At 36.7% G+C, this 21,555-nt stretch overlaps 1 protein-coding gene across 1 annotated transcript in view; it reads right to left on the reverse strand.

Annotated features, from left to right (window-relative positions):
* The window catches only part of DENND1B (DENN domain containing 1B), a 149,083-nt gene continuing 127,528 nt past the window's right edge, over positions 1-21,555 (reverse strand). Inside the window, exons 17-23 of the mRNA XM_030455220.1 lie at positions 21,439-21,479; positions 20,501-20,569; positions 18,869-18,925; positions 17,959-18,066; positions 3,517-3,596; positions 2,567-2,783; positions 1-1,325 (exon numbers count right to left, since the gene is read on the reverse strand). Of these exons, the coding sequence (XP_030311080.1) occupies positions 777-1,325; positions 2,567-2,783; positions 3,517-3,596; positions 17,959-18,066; positions 18,869-18,925; positions 20,501-20,569; positions 21,439-21,479 (1,121 nt within the window). The 3' untranslated portion in view covers positions 1-776. The remainder of the gene's footprint in view (positions 1,326-2,566; positions 2,784-3,516; positions 3,597-17,958; positions 18,067-18,868; positions 18,926-20,500; positions 20,570-21,438; positions 21,480-21,555) is intronic.

Here is a 21,555-nt window from a genome sequence, read left to right on the forward strand (position 1 = left end):
TAAGATTCTATGTAGGGAAACCAGATATTATGTCTTTAAAGTGTCTTAGTCGTAAACAGAAGTCAATAAATGTCACATTATTGTCATTACTTCATGTACTTTACAGAAGAGAGAAAAGCATGCACTTGCTGCCTTTCTGAAGTCTGGAAGACAGGGCAACAGTTTTAGTTTGGAGTAAGTTCCAAGTTATATTCACAAGAAATTCCTTAATCTAAAAAAAGTTTCCTTTTACCCCTGCTTTGCTGAAGCAAATTCTTGCCATTGAAAATCATTATTGCTGTTTTGCAGATTGGCATTCATCTTCTAAGATAGTGAAACCCCTTCTCAAAAGATTAAGGCAATTATTATTGATTACAAATAGTAACATTTGTACATTTCAGACAAATCAGATTGCTGTGTTCATTTCATGCTTTATGGGATGAATAGAGTACCTTCAAAAGCTGGTTACCTGTTAGGTGAAACATTTTCTGTTGCTTAGAGGAAGCAAATGCTAAGAAGCACCATACACAGAGACTAATTAGTACCTGATTTAAGAGTGCATTCATATATAGAGTTCCATTTTGTGGATTTAACTACAGCCAACAAATGTACTGGGTAAACCAAGAAGAGATGTACCAATGGCAGCAAATGCATACTCAAATGAAGAGAATTATTTTTATAATCTATCTTATTAATTTTTCATCTTTTGGTTATCACGTTATATGGAGTTATATGGAGTCCTGAGTAGTCTCCCATTAACTTCTGATGGGAGTCAAGTTTCTCTTCTCATAGCTTTCTCACGTTTTATTTCCCCTGCTACTACTGGATAAGCTATCCTCTGAAATATTTAAACCATAGTGAAAAGCAGAGCTCAGTTTACATAATGACACCACTTCTTGAAGCAGCCCACCCTCTTCTGGAGCTCCAGTTCCTTCTTTCCCATCTTTCTCCCAAGGGACCAAAATGGATGGATTTTGAGCAAGATTTGCTGGGAGCTGTTCTGAGGTATTGCTTAGTGTTTCATTCTGCTTTGCATATTTATAGGAAGAATAACCTGCTTTGAGACTTTCCAGGGAAGCAAACTGGGCACTGGATTGTACTGGAGAGGGGGCTGTCATACTGGTGGTGTTCATCTTGTCAGGAATAAAGGTTTTATCACTACTTTCTTCTTCCAACCTGGAGAGAGATTCTCTATGGCCACCAGAAGGAACTGGCTTCCTTGGTGATGGGGGCAGCTGCTTCCCACGGAGGACACTGTCATCCTGGCCAAGGTTCCACTCTGCATGATCACTGGCACTGCTACAGAGCAGGGTAAGGTTGCTCTCACTTGGTGCATTTGACTTGTTCTGAAAGAAAGAACATGTGTTTATAAAAATGTTACCAGTATATAATTAAAATTACCACTAATGTCCTAACACTGGCACTTTTAAAACAAAAGTACTATCAGGGATTTTGTGTGTTCTTAAATTATGAATCCTCTTTGGGATTCAATGTTACAAAACAATCCAAGAAGCAATGTAAGATCAAGTGTTTTGATTTTTTTTTTTTTAACACTTCCTCACCAGAACACTGGGTCCCTTATGCTAAGGATTCCCTTTTGGACAGAGGAAGGATTTCTGCCTCCCCTGTCCAGTCAGTCTTTTCACAATCAGTTTTGACAGTGAACAAAGATCCACTTTGCTTGTTCATAGCCATAATAAGAGGAGTTGGACTAAAACTAAAACCAGATGGCATTTCCTCTGTGCCTCAGTAATTAATTATACCAACTTTCAATATTAATTTTTTTTGCCAAACAAAAGTGGACATTTTATTAATGTGACCCTTGTGTGACACTCAGGATATTTTACAGGCTTTTTTAACATTTGCACCAGAATTTGCTGTTCCAGTAACAAATATTCTATTATAGGGTCCCTTTCAGCAACAGTAAATGTTGAAGAGCTGGTAAGAGCTGGAATTAAAAACATTAACTCTCAGCTAGCATCAAAGCAGTGACCTGGTGAAGGTTTAAAAGTTGTCAGCAAACATTTTGTTTACACTACAGGTCCTGAGCAACTCTAACTAAAAAAAGGGACCAAGGAGCTTTCTTAGAAAGTTCTGGAGTATTATTCTAGCAGTGGCTTAGGTGTAATTACCACATGGATCTCACAACTTAATCAAGATGGAAACATCACCATATCAATATGTCTAGTTTAAGGATTCAAGATTAAAATGGAAATAAATACCTTCTAAATCACACTAAACAGACTTTTAAAAGATCTGGAAATAACAGATTGAGCAGCTAAATACTGTACTAAACTATATGACTATGTAAATTATCATATTATTCACAGCACTATATGTGGTTAACATTATGAGGGGAAAATGCAGCTCCAAGATGGCTTGGGTAAACAGAACAAAAGTGTAATCAATCTCTTGGCTGGAAAAAAACCATCATGCAGTGGTTATCACTGGTAAACTTACACAGGCCTAGGAAGACACAATAGCAATTCTAAGGACTATGCTGCAGTGTCTGAGCTGTGTGTTGCTGATTTCACAAGTGCTTATAATGGGATTGGAGCTGGTTTTCAGATGCAAGCAGTACACTAACCTCAGTCTTGTAATCAATGTCATCCATTGACCTAAAAAAATCCAGGCTCTTAGCTCCAGAAAGCTTCCCTTGATCTGAACTGTGTGTGCTTAGCGTGTCCAGAATCTCCCCAAGCAGGTCCATTTCTCCTTGATGATGAGGAGTTATTCTAGTTTCACCAGAGTCATCACTATCATAAAAGTAAGCAGAAGCTTCTTCACTATCTTCTGATGATAACCTAAAAATAAGAACTTTTCCATTAGCTAGAGACACAAAACTGGTTTATTATAGCCACTTCTGTAAGTAAGCAGGGGACTGTCTCCTGAGACTTTTGAAAGGTAACATAAACAGAATTTGTTTCTACTTAAGAATTTTCCTAAACATGGACATCTGATATCTGTGGAGAAGCAGTTACCGTTAGCTGGAAATCCTGTCTCTTAAATGTGTTATTTCAAGTCACCCTTAATATGACATTTAAGGTCCTTCACAGCTGATATAAATATGCACTCATCATGAAAACTTGTCTCCTGAATTCAGTCAGAGAATGCTTCAATGCAGCTTAAGCCTCAACTTAGGATTTTCCTTTAATTCACACATAGACTCATACGCCAATGTTTCTCTTTCAGATTCCTCAGAAAACTTTCAGTTGTCACAACCACAACACAATGAGGTCATTACAACTACATTGATAAACATAGTTCTGCTGCTTCTTTTTATCTTCAGTCTATGAAGAGGGACTATATCAAGTTCTTATAGACACTAACAATAATGAGAAGATATAATAGTCTGCCTCTCTTTTTAAAAGCAGATTCAGTCCTAAGGAACTTGACATCATCTGGATCAAGAATCAAGTTAGAATCAAGCTAGCAGCTTGGACAGGAGAAAGATGCATCCCTTGAACTCAACTCTGCTGAATAACACTGGTTACCCTTTCTCCCATACACACACACACACCCACACAGGCTTCTTACTTGCTTGTTCTCTCCATTTCATCATCATCATCTTCATCCAAAGCAAACTCCTGATTACTGAGATGCTGGTTGAAACGGGTCTGGAGGATAGAAAATTAACACTATCATTTTTGGATTTGTTTTCTATTTCAGCATTAGTTATTTGGAGACTAGCTGCCACTTTCCTTATGAAGACTTCCTGAGCATTTGACGAGGAAAACCACATATCAAACAAATCTTCTAAACACTGTTACAAGAGGATGTGAAGTCCTCAAGTGTCACCAAGTAAAGAGCAGGAAAATAATTTTTCTTCATGGCCTGTGGAAGACCTTATTATTTATGCCAAGGCTGGAGTGCTGAATTATTTATTCAAAACCTTGAATACAGAAGAATGTCTATTGGAGGAAATGCATAACAAGTCTACTACATATCCTTTCTTTAAACTGTAGAAACAAAATAATGGTTTACTATTTTCTCATAGAAATATCTGCCGATTTTTGGTTGATGTGCTCTGCTGAGCATGAAGGAAAAAATGAATTTTTGAAATAGCAAATACAAAAGAAGTCAAGGGTCTCTTTACATAGTTAAGGTGTTACACAGAATTGCAGAGTAAGTAGTATGCCAGTTGAAAAACTGAGCACTAAGAATGCCTCTGTGCAGGGCAATTTATTGTAAACTGCAATTAGCTTAAAATTAGCATATACTCAGAGCATCCTAGGGAAAGCTCACGTATGCTGGCATGCTGTAAATTCACAGGCTACCATACTGAGAATACTGATTCATCTGTTATATCACATTATTAATTAGTAAACAGAACCAGGCTAAAGATTCCTACAATACCTGAAAAACAAGTCTCTATCTTGACCAGAATGCTTAAGGATTTTAGTCAGTTGTGCTTCACAAATTACTTCCTTAAGGTCTGTGCATCTCTTATGCTTGTTCTATACCAAAGAACCTACAAAGATTAACTGTGCAGGCAACCAATCCACTGAAGATATTCTGAACCTTAGAAAACTGGCCATAATTTACAGACATATGGATGGAGTTTGTGCAAAGGGAAAACAGTGTTAGTTAACTTTAAAAAAAAATCCTACACAAGGAAAAAGAAGTTTTATTGCCCACAAATTTTCAGGCAGTTCACCAGATACCTAAAGCTACAATAAGCCCCTGATGGGAAAGAAGTTTGGCTTTAATTTCAGACCAGAAGGAACTTAGACATCTTGTACTGTGAGGATTTCAGTACATCACCTATTACAGATGTTGTCAGAGTTCTACATGTACCAGGACACTCCCTGTCAGCCCAATTGCTTTCCGGAATCTCTCAGAGTTCACTCTTTATATAATGATTCATTTGCTCTTGTTCAGAAGGAGAGGATTTAATTAAAGCAGCAAGCTTTAGTAACACTTTCCATAATTCTTCATCTCCAAAGAGGAAACATGTGGTTCTTAATGTGTTAAACCAAGTAACAGTTGATAGCAAATGAGAGAATTATTAGAGCATAAATAGAGAATAAAAGAACTCTAATATTCACAAGGGGCAAAAGAGTTACAGGACAAAAGACAGAGAAATTGATATTTCTAACACTTTCCCAGTTTTGTGATTTCTTTGTGCTATTTGTATCAGTGTGGTAATCAATCATACTCATGCCTGCAGCTAAAGAGAGATTAACCACTCTCTTAGTTGGTTGTCTTACTGACTACTGCCTCAACTGCTGTCATTGCTTTCAATTTTAGAAGTTGTTGCTTTAAGTATCTATCTTCACTGGGACAATTAAAATACTTTATAACATTGGTAATTCACTACTTCCCCAAAAAAGTTCTGACATGATGCTCATTGACCCTCAGAGGGCAAAATTCTTCCACCCTTTCTTGGAATTTTCATCAGAATTAGATGCTGCCATCACATTTACTTCTACTAATGTAAAGACAAGGCTTTGCAAGAAAGAATGTTATTTTAAAATGTTGATAAATTTAAGAGACAAAACCAAAACAGACACACGTTCATCTGTCCATCTATATCCTGGGTTAGCAACTGCTGGAGGGCTGGATCCAGAGAGTGGTGCTGAACGGTGCTGCATCAAGTTGGTGGCGGTCACTAGTGGTGTCCCCCAAGGATTAGTGTTGGGCCCAGTTCTGTTCAATATCTTTATAGATGATTTAGATGAGGGGATTGCGTCCACAATTGGCAAATTCCTGGATGATACTAGGTTGGGGGGGAGTATGGATCAGCTGGAAGGCAGGAGGGCTCTGCAGAGGGACCTGGACAGTCTGGAGAGTTGGGTTGATTCCAACGGGATGAGGTTTAACACGGCCAAGTGCCGGGTCCTGCACTTTGGCCACAACAACCCCATGGGGAGCTCCAGGCTGGGCACAGAGTGGCTGAGAGCAGCCAGGCAGAAAGGGATCTGGGAGTCTGGATTGCCAGGAAGCTGAACATGAGCCAGCAGTGTGCCCAGGTGGCCAAGAAGGCCAATGGCATCCTGGCCTGGATCAGAAACAGGGTGGCCAGCAGGTCCAGGGAAGGGATTCTGCCCTTGTACTCACCCCTGGTGAGGCCACAGCTTGAGTCCTGTGTCCAGTTCTGGGCCCCTCAGCTCAGGAAGGAGATTGAGGTCCAGAGAAGAGAAAGGAGGCTGTGAAGGGATCCAGCACAAGTCCTATGAGGAAGGGCTGAGGGAGCTGGGGGTGTTCAGTCTGGAGAAGAGGAGGCTCAGGGGAGACCTCATCACTCCAACTCCCTGAAAGGAGGTTGGAGCCAGGGGGGTGTCGGGCTCTTCTCCCAGGCAGATACCAGCAAGACAAGGCTCTGCCAGGGGAGGTTTAGGTTGGATATTAGGAAGAAATTCTTTATAGAGAGTGTGATCAGACATTGGAATGGGCTTCCAAGGGAGGGGGTGAATTCACCATCCCTGGAGGTTTTAAGAAGAGACTGAATGTGGCACTCAGTGGCATGGTCTGGTAACCACAGTGGTAGTGGGTTAGGGGTTGGACTTGATGATCTCAGAGGTCCCTTCCAACCCAGCCAATTCTATGATTCTGTGATTCTAAACCCACAAGATAACACTCACTCGTTTGTTGAAACACTAATGATTAACAGAGTGTGGATGGCAAGTTTAAAAACAAAACAAAATGAAATGAAAAAATGAGCTAGAAAAAACCCTAAAGTTGTGTCTTTAAGAAACTGCAACTGAATAAAATTAATTAGGATCAGCAAGCACCACAGGCACTGTAGTAGCCCCTCAGAGTATCTATAAACAGCAACATGCAAGTGTGCTAGTGAAGAATAGTATCATATGAAGGAATATAAACAGAGCATATATTCATAAAACGGAAATAAAATAATATAAAATAAAAACTTTTGGTTTCTGATGGTCAGACTGTCTATTTTAAAAAGTCTTTTTGCTACAAATGTAAATGTTTAGGGGGATTAAATTATACAGGAAGACTGTCAAGAACTAAATAAAATAAAATGGGATTTATATGCAAAAGAAAAAAAGGAAAAGGGGAAGGAAAAGAAAATATCTGGCCGTAAATAACAACATTCTCCAGAGTTTACAGCCCTGTGAACTAGCCATGGAGACAACAAGCAACACATGTTTTTGAATAGGTGACTTTCCTCTAGGAGCTGTAATAAAAATGATTGCAAGGGAGGGGTATGTCCAGACTACTTTGCAAAGAAAGAAAAAGAAAGAAAGAAACTCTTAATAAATTCCAAAAGGAGAACCATAAATCTTTTTCAGTGCTCCACTAGGCAAAGTGACATAGTATGTGCACCTGCAAAAGCTGTCAAAGTCATTTAAGAAGTCCTTCCATTACTAACATACCCTGCTGTTTGCAGTTATTTAAGCTTTTAATTTCTGTCTTTTCGTCATTTTGAAGTGTGTAACCTTTTTTATACCTTTTTATGAAAAAAGGACAGACTTCTGTTTCCTTCCTGATCACCATTCTAATAACAACCAGACCATTTAAATTTATTACTGCAAGAAATGATATGGTAACACTCCTTTCTTGCTGCACCAGGACTTTATAAAGTCTTAATAGACTGCTGTCATGTTTGTTTTTTTTCCTATAAAATAAAGCAACAAACTTCTTTGAAGCACTCAATTGCTTTGCATTTTTCAACTAGTTCTGCTTACATAATAAATCAATTATTTAATGTATCTACTTTATATCAAAACATGAACAGGGACCCAACTTTTGCTATTTACATTTTTTCTCATCTTCAGGTACACTGCATTCATAAGAACCCATCTCTCATCTTGCTAAGCTAACAGAGGTCAACATACTTATACACAACAAGCTCATGCTCTCCACAAGCCACTGGTGAAGCCTTTGTACAGCAAGGGAACAACTGAAGTTGAGGTGAGGATCCAAATCATTTTCATACACGTTGTAAACATCATCTTTGGTTTCTGCCCCACTTCTGAATCTCACTCTGCAAGTGGTCTGCTACCTCTACAGGTGTGGTACATTCTGATCAGTGAAACCAGAAAAAGAAGATGCTGATAATATAAATATGGGCAAACCAAACAAGCTGAGAATATGCCCTCAAACTGCTCTCTTCTGCTTGCTGGTAGCTTCACAAAATGCACTACTTTGGCATAAAAATGTAGACAAAATACATGAATGCTGGAGGATTTTAATGTAAGATTGTTACGTTCTTGATTGGGTATGAAAGTCAATCTTTGAAATGTCAGCTTTTTATTTAATGCTAGACCTTTCAAAAGCATAGTCTTTTGGAATGAGTGCTCACTGATCAATACTGAGGCAGGAAGTTTAATCAGGTTGCTGCTATTAATTGTCCCCAAAGTGAGAAACAAATAAACTGCAGCACACATATATAATTTCACATCTACCAGCTACTCAATACATCAACATGTGTAAAGTTTCAATAAAGAAAAATATCTACTAGAGTTTGAATCTATGAAGCACTCATTCTTTTTTCTTAAAAAATTTAAAGATTATTCATTCAGTACAAGAAAGCAAAGTAAATACATGCTCATTATTATTTATGATCTGATACTTATTTCACCTATCCTCCTCTACAACCCAAACACAGATATATTTATGGCTTCATCTCCAGTAGGGAAGAAGCCTCAGTCAAACTTTCTTGTTAAGCAGAACCTTTTGCCTTCCTTTCCAGTTTCCTTTCCTCTGTGACCTAAAGCAATGGGTAATGAAACAACAGGAAAATACTTCACATTGCACTCCACAAGAGTTGAGACTGATGGGGGAAGAGGGAAAGAAGAGAGATAAAAATGTAGAGAGAGATAGAAACCTTCTCTGCTTTAACAGATGCACAGTTCATTCATTTGAAAGAACATGAACTAGCTGGAAACAACAATAGTTGTATGCCATGAGACAACAGTGCCATCAATTTTGGGAATAAGTTAATTAAAATAATAGGGAAAGAGAGAGACAAAAAAAGGTTGGTTCTAAGTGACAGAAAGAAATCCTTTTCTGTGACAATAAAGAATCTGCAAGAGCAGCAAATCCTAAAAAATCCATGTAGACATCCAGAAATGTGTGCATAGAGTATGGGCACACAGTACTTTGAAATGACAAGTAAGCTGTAATGCAACACAGATCTTCACTGACTTCTGTAAACTTAAAGGAAACAATAATATCTGTCCTGAGGTAGGATTTACTATAAGTAAAGATAATAAATTCATCAAGATACTCAGTAATGGATAGCACATTACAATTGTTTATGTTCTGAACTACGACAGTAAAAAATTAATTTTAAACTTCCTATCTTTTATGCATGCTGTACTCCTGAACACAGATAATATTTGAGACTTTTGTAATATTGCTTTGATTTTTTAAGGATTAATCATGCTGCTGCATATATTTTTCAGGAATAGCTATGGTTTTCTCTAGAACAACAAACTTCCACTTTTAAGACTAGCAGGAAGCCTGCACCACCTCCTGGCCCTCCCAGTCAGACCCAGACCCCCACTCTTGGTAGCCAAAGGTTGTTCTTAGCAAGCCCAGCCACCTCCAGCTGACACTGTGGTCACTCCTGCTGCAAAGAGGACACCATCCAAAGGCAGCCTGGCTTCACTTGACTGGCAAGAAGCAGAAGTGTTGTTAGCCTTGCAAACAGGCCAGGGAGATTCTCACTGCCCTTAGCAACAACTCAAGTGAACAGCTCTTTGGTACATAATTATTCCTTAGTGGAATTTTTTTTTTTTCAGATGATTTTAGGAATCAAATTCACCAGGCAGAATTTACAGTTACAAAAACTAAGAAAAATATCACATATTTTTTTTGATGGTTATGAAGCCCTAGGTTTACTCATTGATTATAGAGAAGAGAAATGACAGGACAGAAAGTCAAGGGAGTCACAGCTGGGACAGGAGCAAAAATTATAGGGTATATTGGGTTGGAAGGGATCTTTAAAGGTAATCTAGTCCAAGCCCCATGCAGTGAGCAGGGACATCATCGACTAGACCAGGTGTCTCAAACTGATCAGTATCCATATGCCCAAAAGGCAGAAAAAGGAGAGTTTTTCACGTAACATGAAAGTCAAGAGACCTGGAAGTAACTCAGTGTGACTTGTGAATCACAACAACTAGAAACCCAGTTTGTCTGCCTGGAACATGCTACCTATTTGATGCAATTTCTAAGCAAGTAAAACAGATTATTGGTTAAACTGATCATTTGGCTAAGATGTGCATCAAATTCTCACATCTGCTGAAATGCTGTTTGCTGATTATGTGACTTTTATGAAGGAAAACTTTGCAAAAACACTGGAGTTTTAATGTACAGAGTGGATGTGATCCTAAACACAAGCATCATACACCTTCAGACTACAAGATTTAATAGAAAACACCAAATGCCACAGAATTTTAGACATATAAAACCTGAGCAGCACTGAACTCTGTCCATCAGACCTATGGACAGTGGGAGAACCTATTAGAGGGAACCTCTGTGTGGAGCTTGAAAACAGAAAGACTACTCACATTTGCAAGAAAAAAAAGGTTGTGCCCTAGAAACAGAAATATTCACTCCAAGCACATTTCTTTCCAAGGCTCCCAGCCAGAAGAAATAGCAAGGAGGAGCCACTCCTCCTGACTGACACCAGTAGGAGTCTTCCGCCCAACAAAGGTGGCTTTTTCTCTATGGGGAACATAGATGGATTTGGATGCTATTCACTAATTTCAGATAATTTAGGGCCTAAATGAAGACAATAAACTGCAGGAGAAAAGCATCATCAGGTTGCAATCTAAATTCCAGGTGGGCTGAGCTGCCCTTTGGCCATGTCCCTCTCTCTCCACTTACTGTAGAAAGAGCCTCAGGTGGCACTGCTGCTAACTTCAGCTTTTCAGTAGTTTCTAAAATTAACTGGGTTGAATCTGGGATTTCATGTTCAGAGATGCTGAGATCTCTGCAGGAAAGGCTTTTCCTCTTTCTTGTGCTCTCTCCTTTGCCCCTAAGCCAAATTGCATTCTTTAGCTGAACTTTATTATTCTTTATATTATTTTTAAATTATTTTATTTTTATGTTATTATTATTAATGATATTTCTCACTCTTAAGTACAGGACTAGAGAGAGAAAAAAAAAGGTTAGGGAACATACAGTACTAATGCTGGAGTTTTAGACATGAGGTTGTGCTCTCCTATCTCTCAGGCCTGAAGGCAAAAGCAAGATAGAAATTGGAACACAGGTCCCAATTGCTGGCTGATGATTCTGACTCTTTGCTTTGGCCAGGTGGAGTAAAAATGCTACCCATGGATGACAGAATATACACCACAGATGAAACCAGGAGATATTACTGTTACATTAAGATGTCAAATAAATTCTTCTGATGAAAGAAAGTAATCCATTTCTCTCAGTTAACTAATAAGGACAGAAAGGTTCACACAGTTTTGTGAAATAGTATTTTTCTTTCAGATTCTTCAGAAAAAGGAAACATTAATAGGCACATAAGTATGGTACATTTGTTTGTAGAAGAGAGACCCACAAAAAGGCTGCCTTTTATTTGCTGAGAAAATAAAATAGGTGACAATAACAGACAGAAAAAGCATCTGTACACTTTTAGATTGTCTAAATGTCCCTCTCAGTAGATAACTCAGAGGTAGACGAGCTCATGACTTTGCTCCAAAAAAGCATTCCACTAAATGCCCCCAGGGTAGCAAAAATTCCAGAGTGATTTCCTGACCATTATGCTAGCTTTACATTATTTCTTTTTCAACACGTAAACATAGTAATCAGTGGAGAGATTGTTCAAGTGATTTTTACTTGAACTTAAAGAAGAACAGGCAGCCACAAGGTTTACCCTGGTTTATAGATGCAGACTGAACAGCAGAACTCAGCTGCAGAGACTTTGAACAGTCCTTTGCTTAAACCATGCTGAGAACAGAACAGGCAGAGAAGAGCAAAGAGCTCACACTAATAAAAATATTGAATAATAATAATAAAAAGCTTTAAAAAATTATACTGCTTTTTTTCTTCAGATGTAATCACTAAATTAAAATCAGACACTGTTTAGAGGCTGCATCTACAATCTCCTTGTGAGGGTGGAGGTTTGAGCAGTTTTGTAATCATTCCTCTATTGGGTAGTGTAGATTTCTGTTAATAAAGTTATCCGTGATACATGAATGTATCTAAATTTTAAAGCTGCAGAAAATCCAAGTATCTTCTGTTAAAAACCAGAGGACTTACTGCTTATTTCTAAGAGGTTTTATGTTATAAAAAGCAATGGATACATTCATGTGCCTGTACCCCTTCAGAAAGGCATCAGAGCCACGAGAGGGCACTCTTGTAATCTAGAATTTGAATTCCTACTGCCTGGGTTTTTTATTTTTAATTAAAAGGAAATCAGACTGTTTTGCAGAATGAAGAGATCTTACTTGACACACCAAGACAAAAGATTTCTCTCCAAATTAATGGAAGCTAACAATATCTACAGTATTTTCAAATTATACCACAGTAAGGTAAAGCAACTGAATTTATTAACCAACCAAAGCTTACATAAAAACTGTATTTTACAGAAATAAAATGTGATTTATATTAAAAACTAGCTGTTAGTGTTTACAACATCTCTCAATTTGTAATATTTTAGTCAATGGCTCTGTAACCAGTATTAGCTGTGGATGCTATGCAGAGGTGTGATCTCAAGCACATCATCTGAATCCAAATACAAGTAAAGGTTCTTAATCAGAGCTTTTATGATTCTGTTATTATTGTGAGGGATGTTTGCAGGATAATTTTTTTTTTCTTAAAGGGGTTCAGTCTCTTCATACCAAATATGTATATTCAGCACTGCATTATCTCAAGCATTTCCTCTCCTCTTTTATGTTACCAGGAAAAAAAAAAAATGTTCTGAATAGCCCAGTCTCACCACCTTTTTCAGGTTATGAGGGTAATCAGTTACTGGAAGCTCTTTGTAGCTAATGATTATGTGATTTATTTTACTGGCCATTGCAGGGCTATTGATAAATGAGGCACTCCTGAAGGTAAGGTTATTCTGAACACATCTTCCTGCCTGACACTTGCTATCTTTGTTGAACAGAAGCCAAGTATACCTACTGCAAGCTGATTACACATTATGTAGTTACTAAGATATACTGCAATAAAAGTGCAAAGGCTACATATGCGATATGCTTTTTAAAAAGAATAAAAAATGGTAATTTTCCTCTGTCTGGGAACACTAAGAAAAAAGTTTAGACTGACTTGGCTTTTACTACCTTATGCTAAAGTGTTTTTTAAGCCTTCTTAGACACTGTATTTAAACCCTGCAGAGTCAAGGGAAGTGGTTCACTTGGTTTCTTCAGTATGTGAAGATTTAAAGTACTGCTGACACACAAGGATTTCTGGTAAATCCACACTTGGAATCCAAATGCCCAAGTTTCTGTTATGGCTACAATGCAGTGCATGCCTAAAGGTACAGGTATTACCTACATTACCTTGGAGACAAGGCATCTTTGCTAGCTTACTAATTATGAAGTGAACTGATAGTTCTTACCTGGCATGCTGCAAATCTCCAAGAATGTTTTATTAGTCACTAAATGCATTACAATTATTGACAGCCTGAAATGTTCTGTTTTTAATAAGCTTCCCTATCACCTGATATAACATCCAAATTATAAGCATCACATTCGTGAAATCAAAGAGATCTTCCAGGCATTCACTACGGGCTTATAATAAACACATTACCTTTTTAATTATATATTAATTTGGAAGAATTTTATAGTGGTTTCCCTGCATTTAGATTTGTCTACCCAGAAATCTGCATTATGGAGGAGCATACAACAGAACAGAATTAAAATTGATCATGTAAAAACTGAATGTTCAGTATTCTAATGCACACACTCCCATTCTCCTCTCATCAATAGTTAAAGGAGCTCAGCAATATCGTTGGCAAAATAACACAAACACAGCTGAAGCAATCTCACGCTTTCATAATTTTTGTTTTAAAGACTTTAACTGGTAATTTCTTATCTCTTCTACATCCCTAATTAATGTAGGCAATAAAACATATCGAAGACATGTCAGATCTAGGCATGAAACAGTTAATAACAGTGCACATGTCAAGGTTTTAATAAGGCTTAACAATAAAAAGCTTCAATCCTCCACTTTCACTAGATTTTGTTGTGGCTTTCCCTTGCTTAGGGCAATCCATCTGTTAATGTTGACTTGCAATATAGTTAAGCTCGTGCACATATAAAAAGCCTAGAAAAGCTCACCTAAGCAAGAGGAAGCTCAAATGAGTATTACAGAGATAGAACAATTCATCTTAGGCAAAGATTAATTGTGTGTGTGCGCCTGTGTGTGTGTGCCTGTGTGTGTGTGTCTGTGTCTGTGTGTCTGTGTCTGTGTGTGTCTGTGTGTCTGTATGCCTGTGTGTGTCTGTGTCTGTATGTGTCTGTGTCTCTGTGTGTGTCTGTGTGTGTCTTTATGCCTGTGTCTGTGTGTGTCTGTGTCTGTATGCCTGTGTGTGTCTGTGTCTGTATGTGTCTGTGTCTCTGTGTGTGTCTGTGTCTGTGTGTGTCTGTGTCTCTGTGTGTGTCTGTGTGTCTGTCTGTGTGTGTGTCTGTGTGTGTCTGTCTGTGTGTCTGTGTCTGTGTGTGTCTGTGTGTGTCTGTGTGTATCTGTGTGTATCTGTGTGTGTGTCTGTGTCTGTCTGTGTGTCTGTGTGCAGTTGCACGCACACCAGCACGTATGAGTGCAATCCCGTTATTTTTCTTTTTTTTTTTTTTTTTTTAGGAAAGACTTTCGAAATGCAAATTACAGGAGGGCAAGCTGATCACTACAGTTTGCAATAACACATTTAATTATTTATCCTCCGATTAGGTTTTGACAGCTATTTCACGTGCTATAATTTGGTTTGATTTACTGATAATTTTTTTAACGCCTGTTTCCGAGCTGGCAAAAAACCGTAATAAAACCCCTATGACAGCAGTGATAAAGCTTAGTAAATATTCGTTGTTAAAAACAGCTCTGCACTGTGACCAGTGCTGGTATTCTCCCTGGGCCAAACTGGCCTTGTTTTCAATAAAACCAGAGAAGTATCCTTTCCCTTGAGCCCTGTTAGTCTGAGGCTGCAGTTGGAACTGTCATCTTCACACAAAAGCAAAGGGGTTGGGTTTTACAAACGCAAAGCCTAATTGGGAGATCTTCATGGCTGTACTCTTGACATTTATTAGAGCCTCATCAACAAAACAGGAAATAACCGTACTAATTAGCAGACCCACATACAAACTACTATTTGTTGGGGGAAAAGCAGATTCATTTCCTATTGTAGAGGAAATATCCTCTCAGTCCCCAAAATCCTGGCATGAAAAAATTATTAAAACGATCTTTTCTAATGAAAGAAACATTGATCTCCTACGCAGTGTTTTAAAGGAAATGTTTCACAGCATCTCAGGTAACTATTAGTTAATATTTATGCTTAACTGTTTCCAGGAAGTGGAGAATGGAAAGCTCAATGCATGCATCTAAGACAACATAAAATCTAACACTGAAGCCTTTGTATTTACAAGTTCTTACATGTTTTGTTTCATTTTGGCAGAGATAATAATAAAGTGTAGAATTGCCTCTTATTTGGAAGCAAGATGACCATTAAAAGCAATCTCTTTTGTTTGTTTAGGTTTTAGGGGGCTATTCACATGTGCTGACATTGCAACTTACTATTTGTTTCTTAATTTAAATGCACAACAAAGTGCATGAGCTGCATGTTAGTACTGGCTTTATACTGCTAGAGACACTCAGGGGCACCATTTTAGAAATCCAGGTGGAAAGGTTCATTTGCAGGATAAACAGTTACAGAACAAAAAGATTAAACCTGACAAGAGAAGTGATTTGCACAGATTGCTAAGTGGCAGATTCGGTACTAAATTAAACATAGATCTCTCTTATACATCTATATTTATTTTTATTTCAATGTAAAGTTTAAGATCAGCATTAATTAAAAAAGAACTTACATTTATGGTATCTTATTCAAATACTTACCAGGAACAAAACTAAAGCCAGGTAGCAACAGCAGAGTACTATTTTTGTAGAAGTATTTTAATTTCTTTGCTTCTGGGGGAAAGGAAAAAGTGGGAATAGAGAGAGTGCGAGGTGAAGGAAATTGTGCAAGAGCAGAATTCTTGGGGAGCAATCACCATTTTCTCCTCCCTGCCCACAGGGCACAGGTGGCAAATGGGACAAGAGTGTGGGAATAGACACAGGACAACAGGACATTCTGTTGGTCACAGGACAAAACTGCAGGGCTGATAGTTAGGAGCTCCAGTAGTAATCAAATCCTATATGGATACATGTATGCATGTGTGCACAAAACATTCATGTTTATGTATACATGCAAGTGACACTATGGACTGATGAGCACTCCTGTCTTGTTTCCAAAAGTAAAAGACAAACTGGTAGAAAGAGCAACAGTGATATTAAACGATTTAGCAATATACATCTATGTGAACACAAAAACGTAGAGGTTAAACTGTTTTTCCTGAAATATTTAATTGCATCAAGGTAAATTACAGTCTTTTGTAACCCTGGACTCCTGTACCTAACAGAAGGCAGTACTACTATATCAGTAAATTACTGCAGATTTCATGAATAAAAGCAGTCTATAAAAATTCACTGACTCTAAAGGTATGTTTGTGTCTTGTGTTTACAGTGATACACACAATTCTAGATTCAGCTAGATGAATTTGTACACTGCTTACAATGCATTAAAAGCTTTTTAACATCTCATATCAAATTATTTTCATGGGAGGAAAGTTGCTGTTTATTAAAATAACAGTTACCTTTTGGAAACAAATATTTTAAGTACCATTCATGTTATTAACACTAGAGTTCTTTACTCATACATTTAGAATGGTATATCTTGTCTTCTGTAACTCAGTGAAAAAAATCTACTGTACCTAAACTCCTGAAAAAATGCAGGAACCAAAATTACCTGTATATAAAACCACACAGGAGGCACATTGCTTAACACTTTACCACTGGCTTTAAGAGATCATGAAAACACATCCAGTGTAAAACCTGCCTAAATAATTAAAGCAGAAAGTCTTTGTATTATTTATAAGCCTACTAAAAATAATAACTTAATATTACTGTACAATTTCAAAATAATTTAGCAATAATCTATATCAGTTCTATGATAAATTTTGAAAACTAAATTTATTAGATAAAAACTAATTCAAAACCAATTGATTATAGACAATTCAGACTTTTATCACTGCAATTTCTAAAGTAATAAACCAAATGCTGTCAGATCAACTGGACCAAATTTATATGCTTCTTATCTGTGGAAGATACATGCTTTAAAAATTCATATATAAACATTAATTAGACATATTAAAACATGGAAAAACAATACAAAGTAAAAATATATACCCATATATTAAACTATATACACATGCAGATATTTATTCCCAGAAAAAAGTACCATGAAGCCTAATTTATTGATATATTTGAAAATAAAACTGAAAAAAAAACCCAGAACACTTGTCAAAGTTGAGACACTACACCTGTTACTTCAGATCAGGACAAGGAAGTTTTAGAGTTTTTAGGAGAAAGAAGAGAATGGCACCATATTAACTAGCTGACTTATTAATAAAATAGTAACTCATAACTATCTAAGCAATGTTGAAAGCCATATGATAATCAAATCAATTTATTAGAAATGCAAAATTAACCTGCCCCCCTATAAGAAACAAAAAATGATACTTTAACACAGATTTGTGAATAGGTCAGAATGTATTTGCTGTGAAAAGTCTATCAAAGACAGTATTTTGAAATTAAATCTTAGATACATATTTATAAATCTCCTTTTTCCCCCCCTCTCCATAGGATGAAATACAAATAAGTTCATTTGGTCATTCAAGGAGTATAGCAGCATTTCTATAAACACAGACTTTTAATCACATAATTCAAACACAGACCTTAAAAAAAAATTAAAATCATATTTCCTCAGATGTACATGAAAAAGGACAGAAGTTTCAGGTGTTTTACCTGTGCCAGTCTTCGTTTTTCAGAGTTTGCTCTTTTCTCATAATGTGATGTGTAAAGGGGAACAGTCTGCCCTGCACCAGCACTGCAAGTTCCATGCTCTTCACTCTCCTACAACAAAACAGATTTAAATTTCTTTATTTATAATCATTATCTGCTAACCTACTCTCGATATTATGCATGCAGAATGCATTCAAAATTATCTTGCCACAATCTATTACTGTCATGAAAATACCATCTGTAGTAAGAAAATCAGATTTAGCTTTTCAGGAAGCTGAATTATCAACACTGTCATTTAAAAGATGAATTGTTCAAATGTCTAGGAAATATTTTTGAAAGTTTTCTTAAAATAGCACAAAATATATCTAAAAATGGTTCTTTTTTCCTACAGAAAAATCTTAAAGTGGAAACAAAATTTTAAATTGGAAAAGCAGATGCAAAATATTTAAAACATCTTCTCTGATATCTCTGCAATGCCGCTCTTGCAAAATGAAAATATTCCCTTGTTTTAAACACTGCCATTGTCCATGCATCTTCTGAAGCCAAAAGAAATGACTACACCTTTTGAAATACATTGCACTGCAAGACTCTCCCACCTCAAATTCTCAGCTTGAAGCAAGGGTTTCTACTATGATATCAAAGCAATCAACTTTATGAAAACATACATCCTGTTAATGTATCTTTGAAGACCTCTGTTGTTCTATGATAAAATATGCAAACAATAAAGAGATTATTCAGTGGATGCATAGAATGACAGATAGTTGCCAGAGGGCTCGTTATGAAAAATGTATTGTTGAACAAAGGGCTAAGCACATTTCAAAAGTCATTAAAAACACAAATCTCGTGTGATTTGTAAAGTACAAGCTTCAAACCAATACAGGAAGCAAAAAAAAGTAAAAATCTTATTACCTACCTTGTGTTTTAACTTACTCTTCACTTCTTTTATTCCTTGCCTTGCCTGGTTTTTTGCCTAGAAAAAGAAAGGGAGTTTAGCTCTGCAAGACATTAGCTGTAGTCAAAGAACATGTTTTATGATGCCATACTTATTTTACTTCTTTTTTTAAACACCTGGTGATAGAAAGAGAATGAACTTTTATCATAAATTTCATGCATGAATTGCAATTGTATTTTTATATTAATTCTTTGTCTTTAAATTTCAGGATTTTTTTCATTATGTGCATGCCAATGCTATGAAAACATATAAACTCAAAGATTCTCCATTATTACTAAGTACAGGCTAAAAATGGTCACATGCATCACCCCTTTATTTGAAATGGTCTTTTAAATTTGAAAGGGTATTTTAGCAGCAATTCATGTTGGAAAATTCATCATTTTCAAGATGACTGCTACAGTGTTCCAGTCTGGCAACTTACAGGGCAACATCAATCTTAAGAGAAATGAAGTGATTTCATATGCAGATGGAGATTTTGCCCAGTGTTGCTTAACAGCACAGTGCTGCTATTTAGGGGAGAATTCCGTATGTAATAAAATAGGCAGCCAAGGATCACTGTTGCATAGAAAACAGAGCCAAGAATGTTCTTCAATAAAGAAATGAATTATCAATACAGAATACCATGTACTTATGTTAAAAATAACACTGAGAGAGAGAGAGAGAGAGGGAGAGGGAGAGAGAGAAAGAGAGAAAGACAGAGAGAGAGAGAAAGAGAAGGAGGGGGGGTAGAAAAAACAAGAAAAGATAGTGGGGGAGGAATGGGGACAAAACCCCCTAACCTGAATAGAAGAAAGGGTACTTTTCCTATATGAATATAGGAAAAAATTATAAAACTTCTCAAGGGTATTTTGAAAATAGGAGATTTGAAAATACTTTTACTCTCATAAGCATCAAACCCAGTTAAATGTGAATATTTTAATATCATCTTAAAAAAGCAGAGGATAGAAAAGATTTGCTGCACACATTACTGATGCTTTACCACATCTCCTCAATAGCATAGTGCTTAATGTCAACGTGAAATTGCATCTGTGTGAGCCAGAACTCCATTTGTTCAGTACAATTTCTATCTGTTCTGCACAGAGATCTCTGCACCAAGTTAACACCATATACTATATAACTATAGACCACAACACTGTATTTATAGTACATATAAATTCAGCATTTACAAAATGTTTAGCACCCAACACTAACTTTGCAATGCTTGTGTTGTTATGGGACTTCAGTGGAAATGAGTTAAGGGTCCAGGTCTTAATCATGTTGTTGCCAGGTTAGAAAGTGCTTACAGCTGTGTAACAGATGACTAAAAGATATTCAAATAAGTTTCTAGTGTGCATTACCACTGAAACCAAAACAGCACACTGATGCTTTAAGAATTTCTGTTGTTATATACAAACTATGTGGAAAACTGAATCAATGCTGAACCCTAGTGCTGTCTAGGAAAACAAATGAAGCCAAAAACACTCCACAAGCTGAAGTGTTTCTCTGCAATACATTTAGAAAATGCTTAGGTTTTTAAGTGTTCAGGAAGAATGAGAGGTTCTAGAAAGCTGCAAGTATTTTTATGCATTATTTATCTGAAAGAGATTTTCTTACAAATTTATATGCTGTTTTCACAGCTGGAGTGGCTTTGGTCATTGCTGTATTGATCAATGCACCACCTTTCTGAAATACACAAAAAAGACGTGGTTTAGTAACACTTCCACTCAAGTCACACCTTAAGACAACATCACGAAAAAAAACCCAAGAAAAAACCCCCCCAAAACCCCAGTATGCTGTAAAGAAATAACAATCTTCCTTTTATATTGGTAAGAATAACCACAGCTGTGTTTCCTCCCCAACCTGCTGTCGGCAGCTACACAAGGGTTACAGTACCTCATCACCATGGCTGACACATTTATCAATGCATTCTAACACAATGATGTATTTTCATTCTTCATTCATTGTTACCACTTCACAATCAATTCAGAAGTTATGGCAATTTCTCATGTGTTCCTGTGATATTTATTATGCAACTTAAAAATACCTTGACCCAAGAGAACGAAATATTTAATGTAATCACAAAAGAATTCTCTTAATCTAAAAATAATATTTTTTTACTAATCCTGAAGAAATAACAAGGTTATGCCAAGGGTCTTCTGCTAGCCAAACTCCACAAATCCATACTAACAAAATTGCTGTCTACAAGGAGTGATAAATTTTGTATCAAATTGTACTGTCCCGCCTAATTCACAGTTAGGGAAGTTAACATGATACAGATGAAAACCCTGTCTATAGAAAAGGAAAAACCTCATGCCTTTTTACTTTTTTTTTTTTGTGTACGGGACCATTTTTTTTTCTTAACTCTTTAAGGAAAAAAAAAAGAGCAAAATAAACCAAACAAAATTATTGCAAATGCCATAGTAATGTCATTTTTATTATAGACTATATTTCTATTTTCCTTGCAAATGAATTAATTTTTACCATTACATAAAGGAAAGGACAAAGATGTAAAGAACAGGATGCACAATATAATTATTTAACCAGGTTTATACCTTCACTGTATTCACCCATTGCTGGTAAGATCTTGAATTTCCTGAAATAGAAATATAAAATGTAACACAATCATACATACATTCTACATTTTTAATATTTCAACCTTCCTTGCAATC

This window comes from Calypte anna, chromosome 8, assembly GCF_003957555.1.
Source record: "Calypte anna isolate BGI_N300 chromosome 8, bCalAnn1_v1.p, whole genome shotgun sequence".
Lineage (NCBI taxonomy): Eukaryota > Metazoa > Chordata > Aves > Apodiformes > Trochilidae > Calypte > Calypte anna.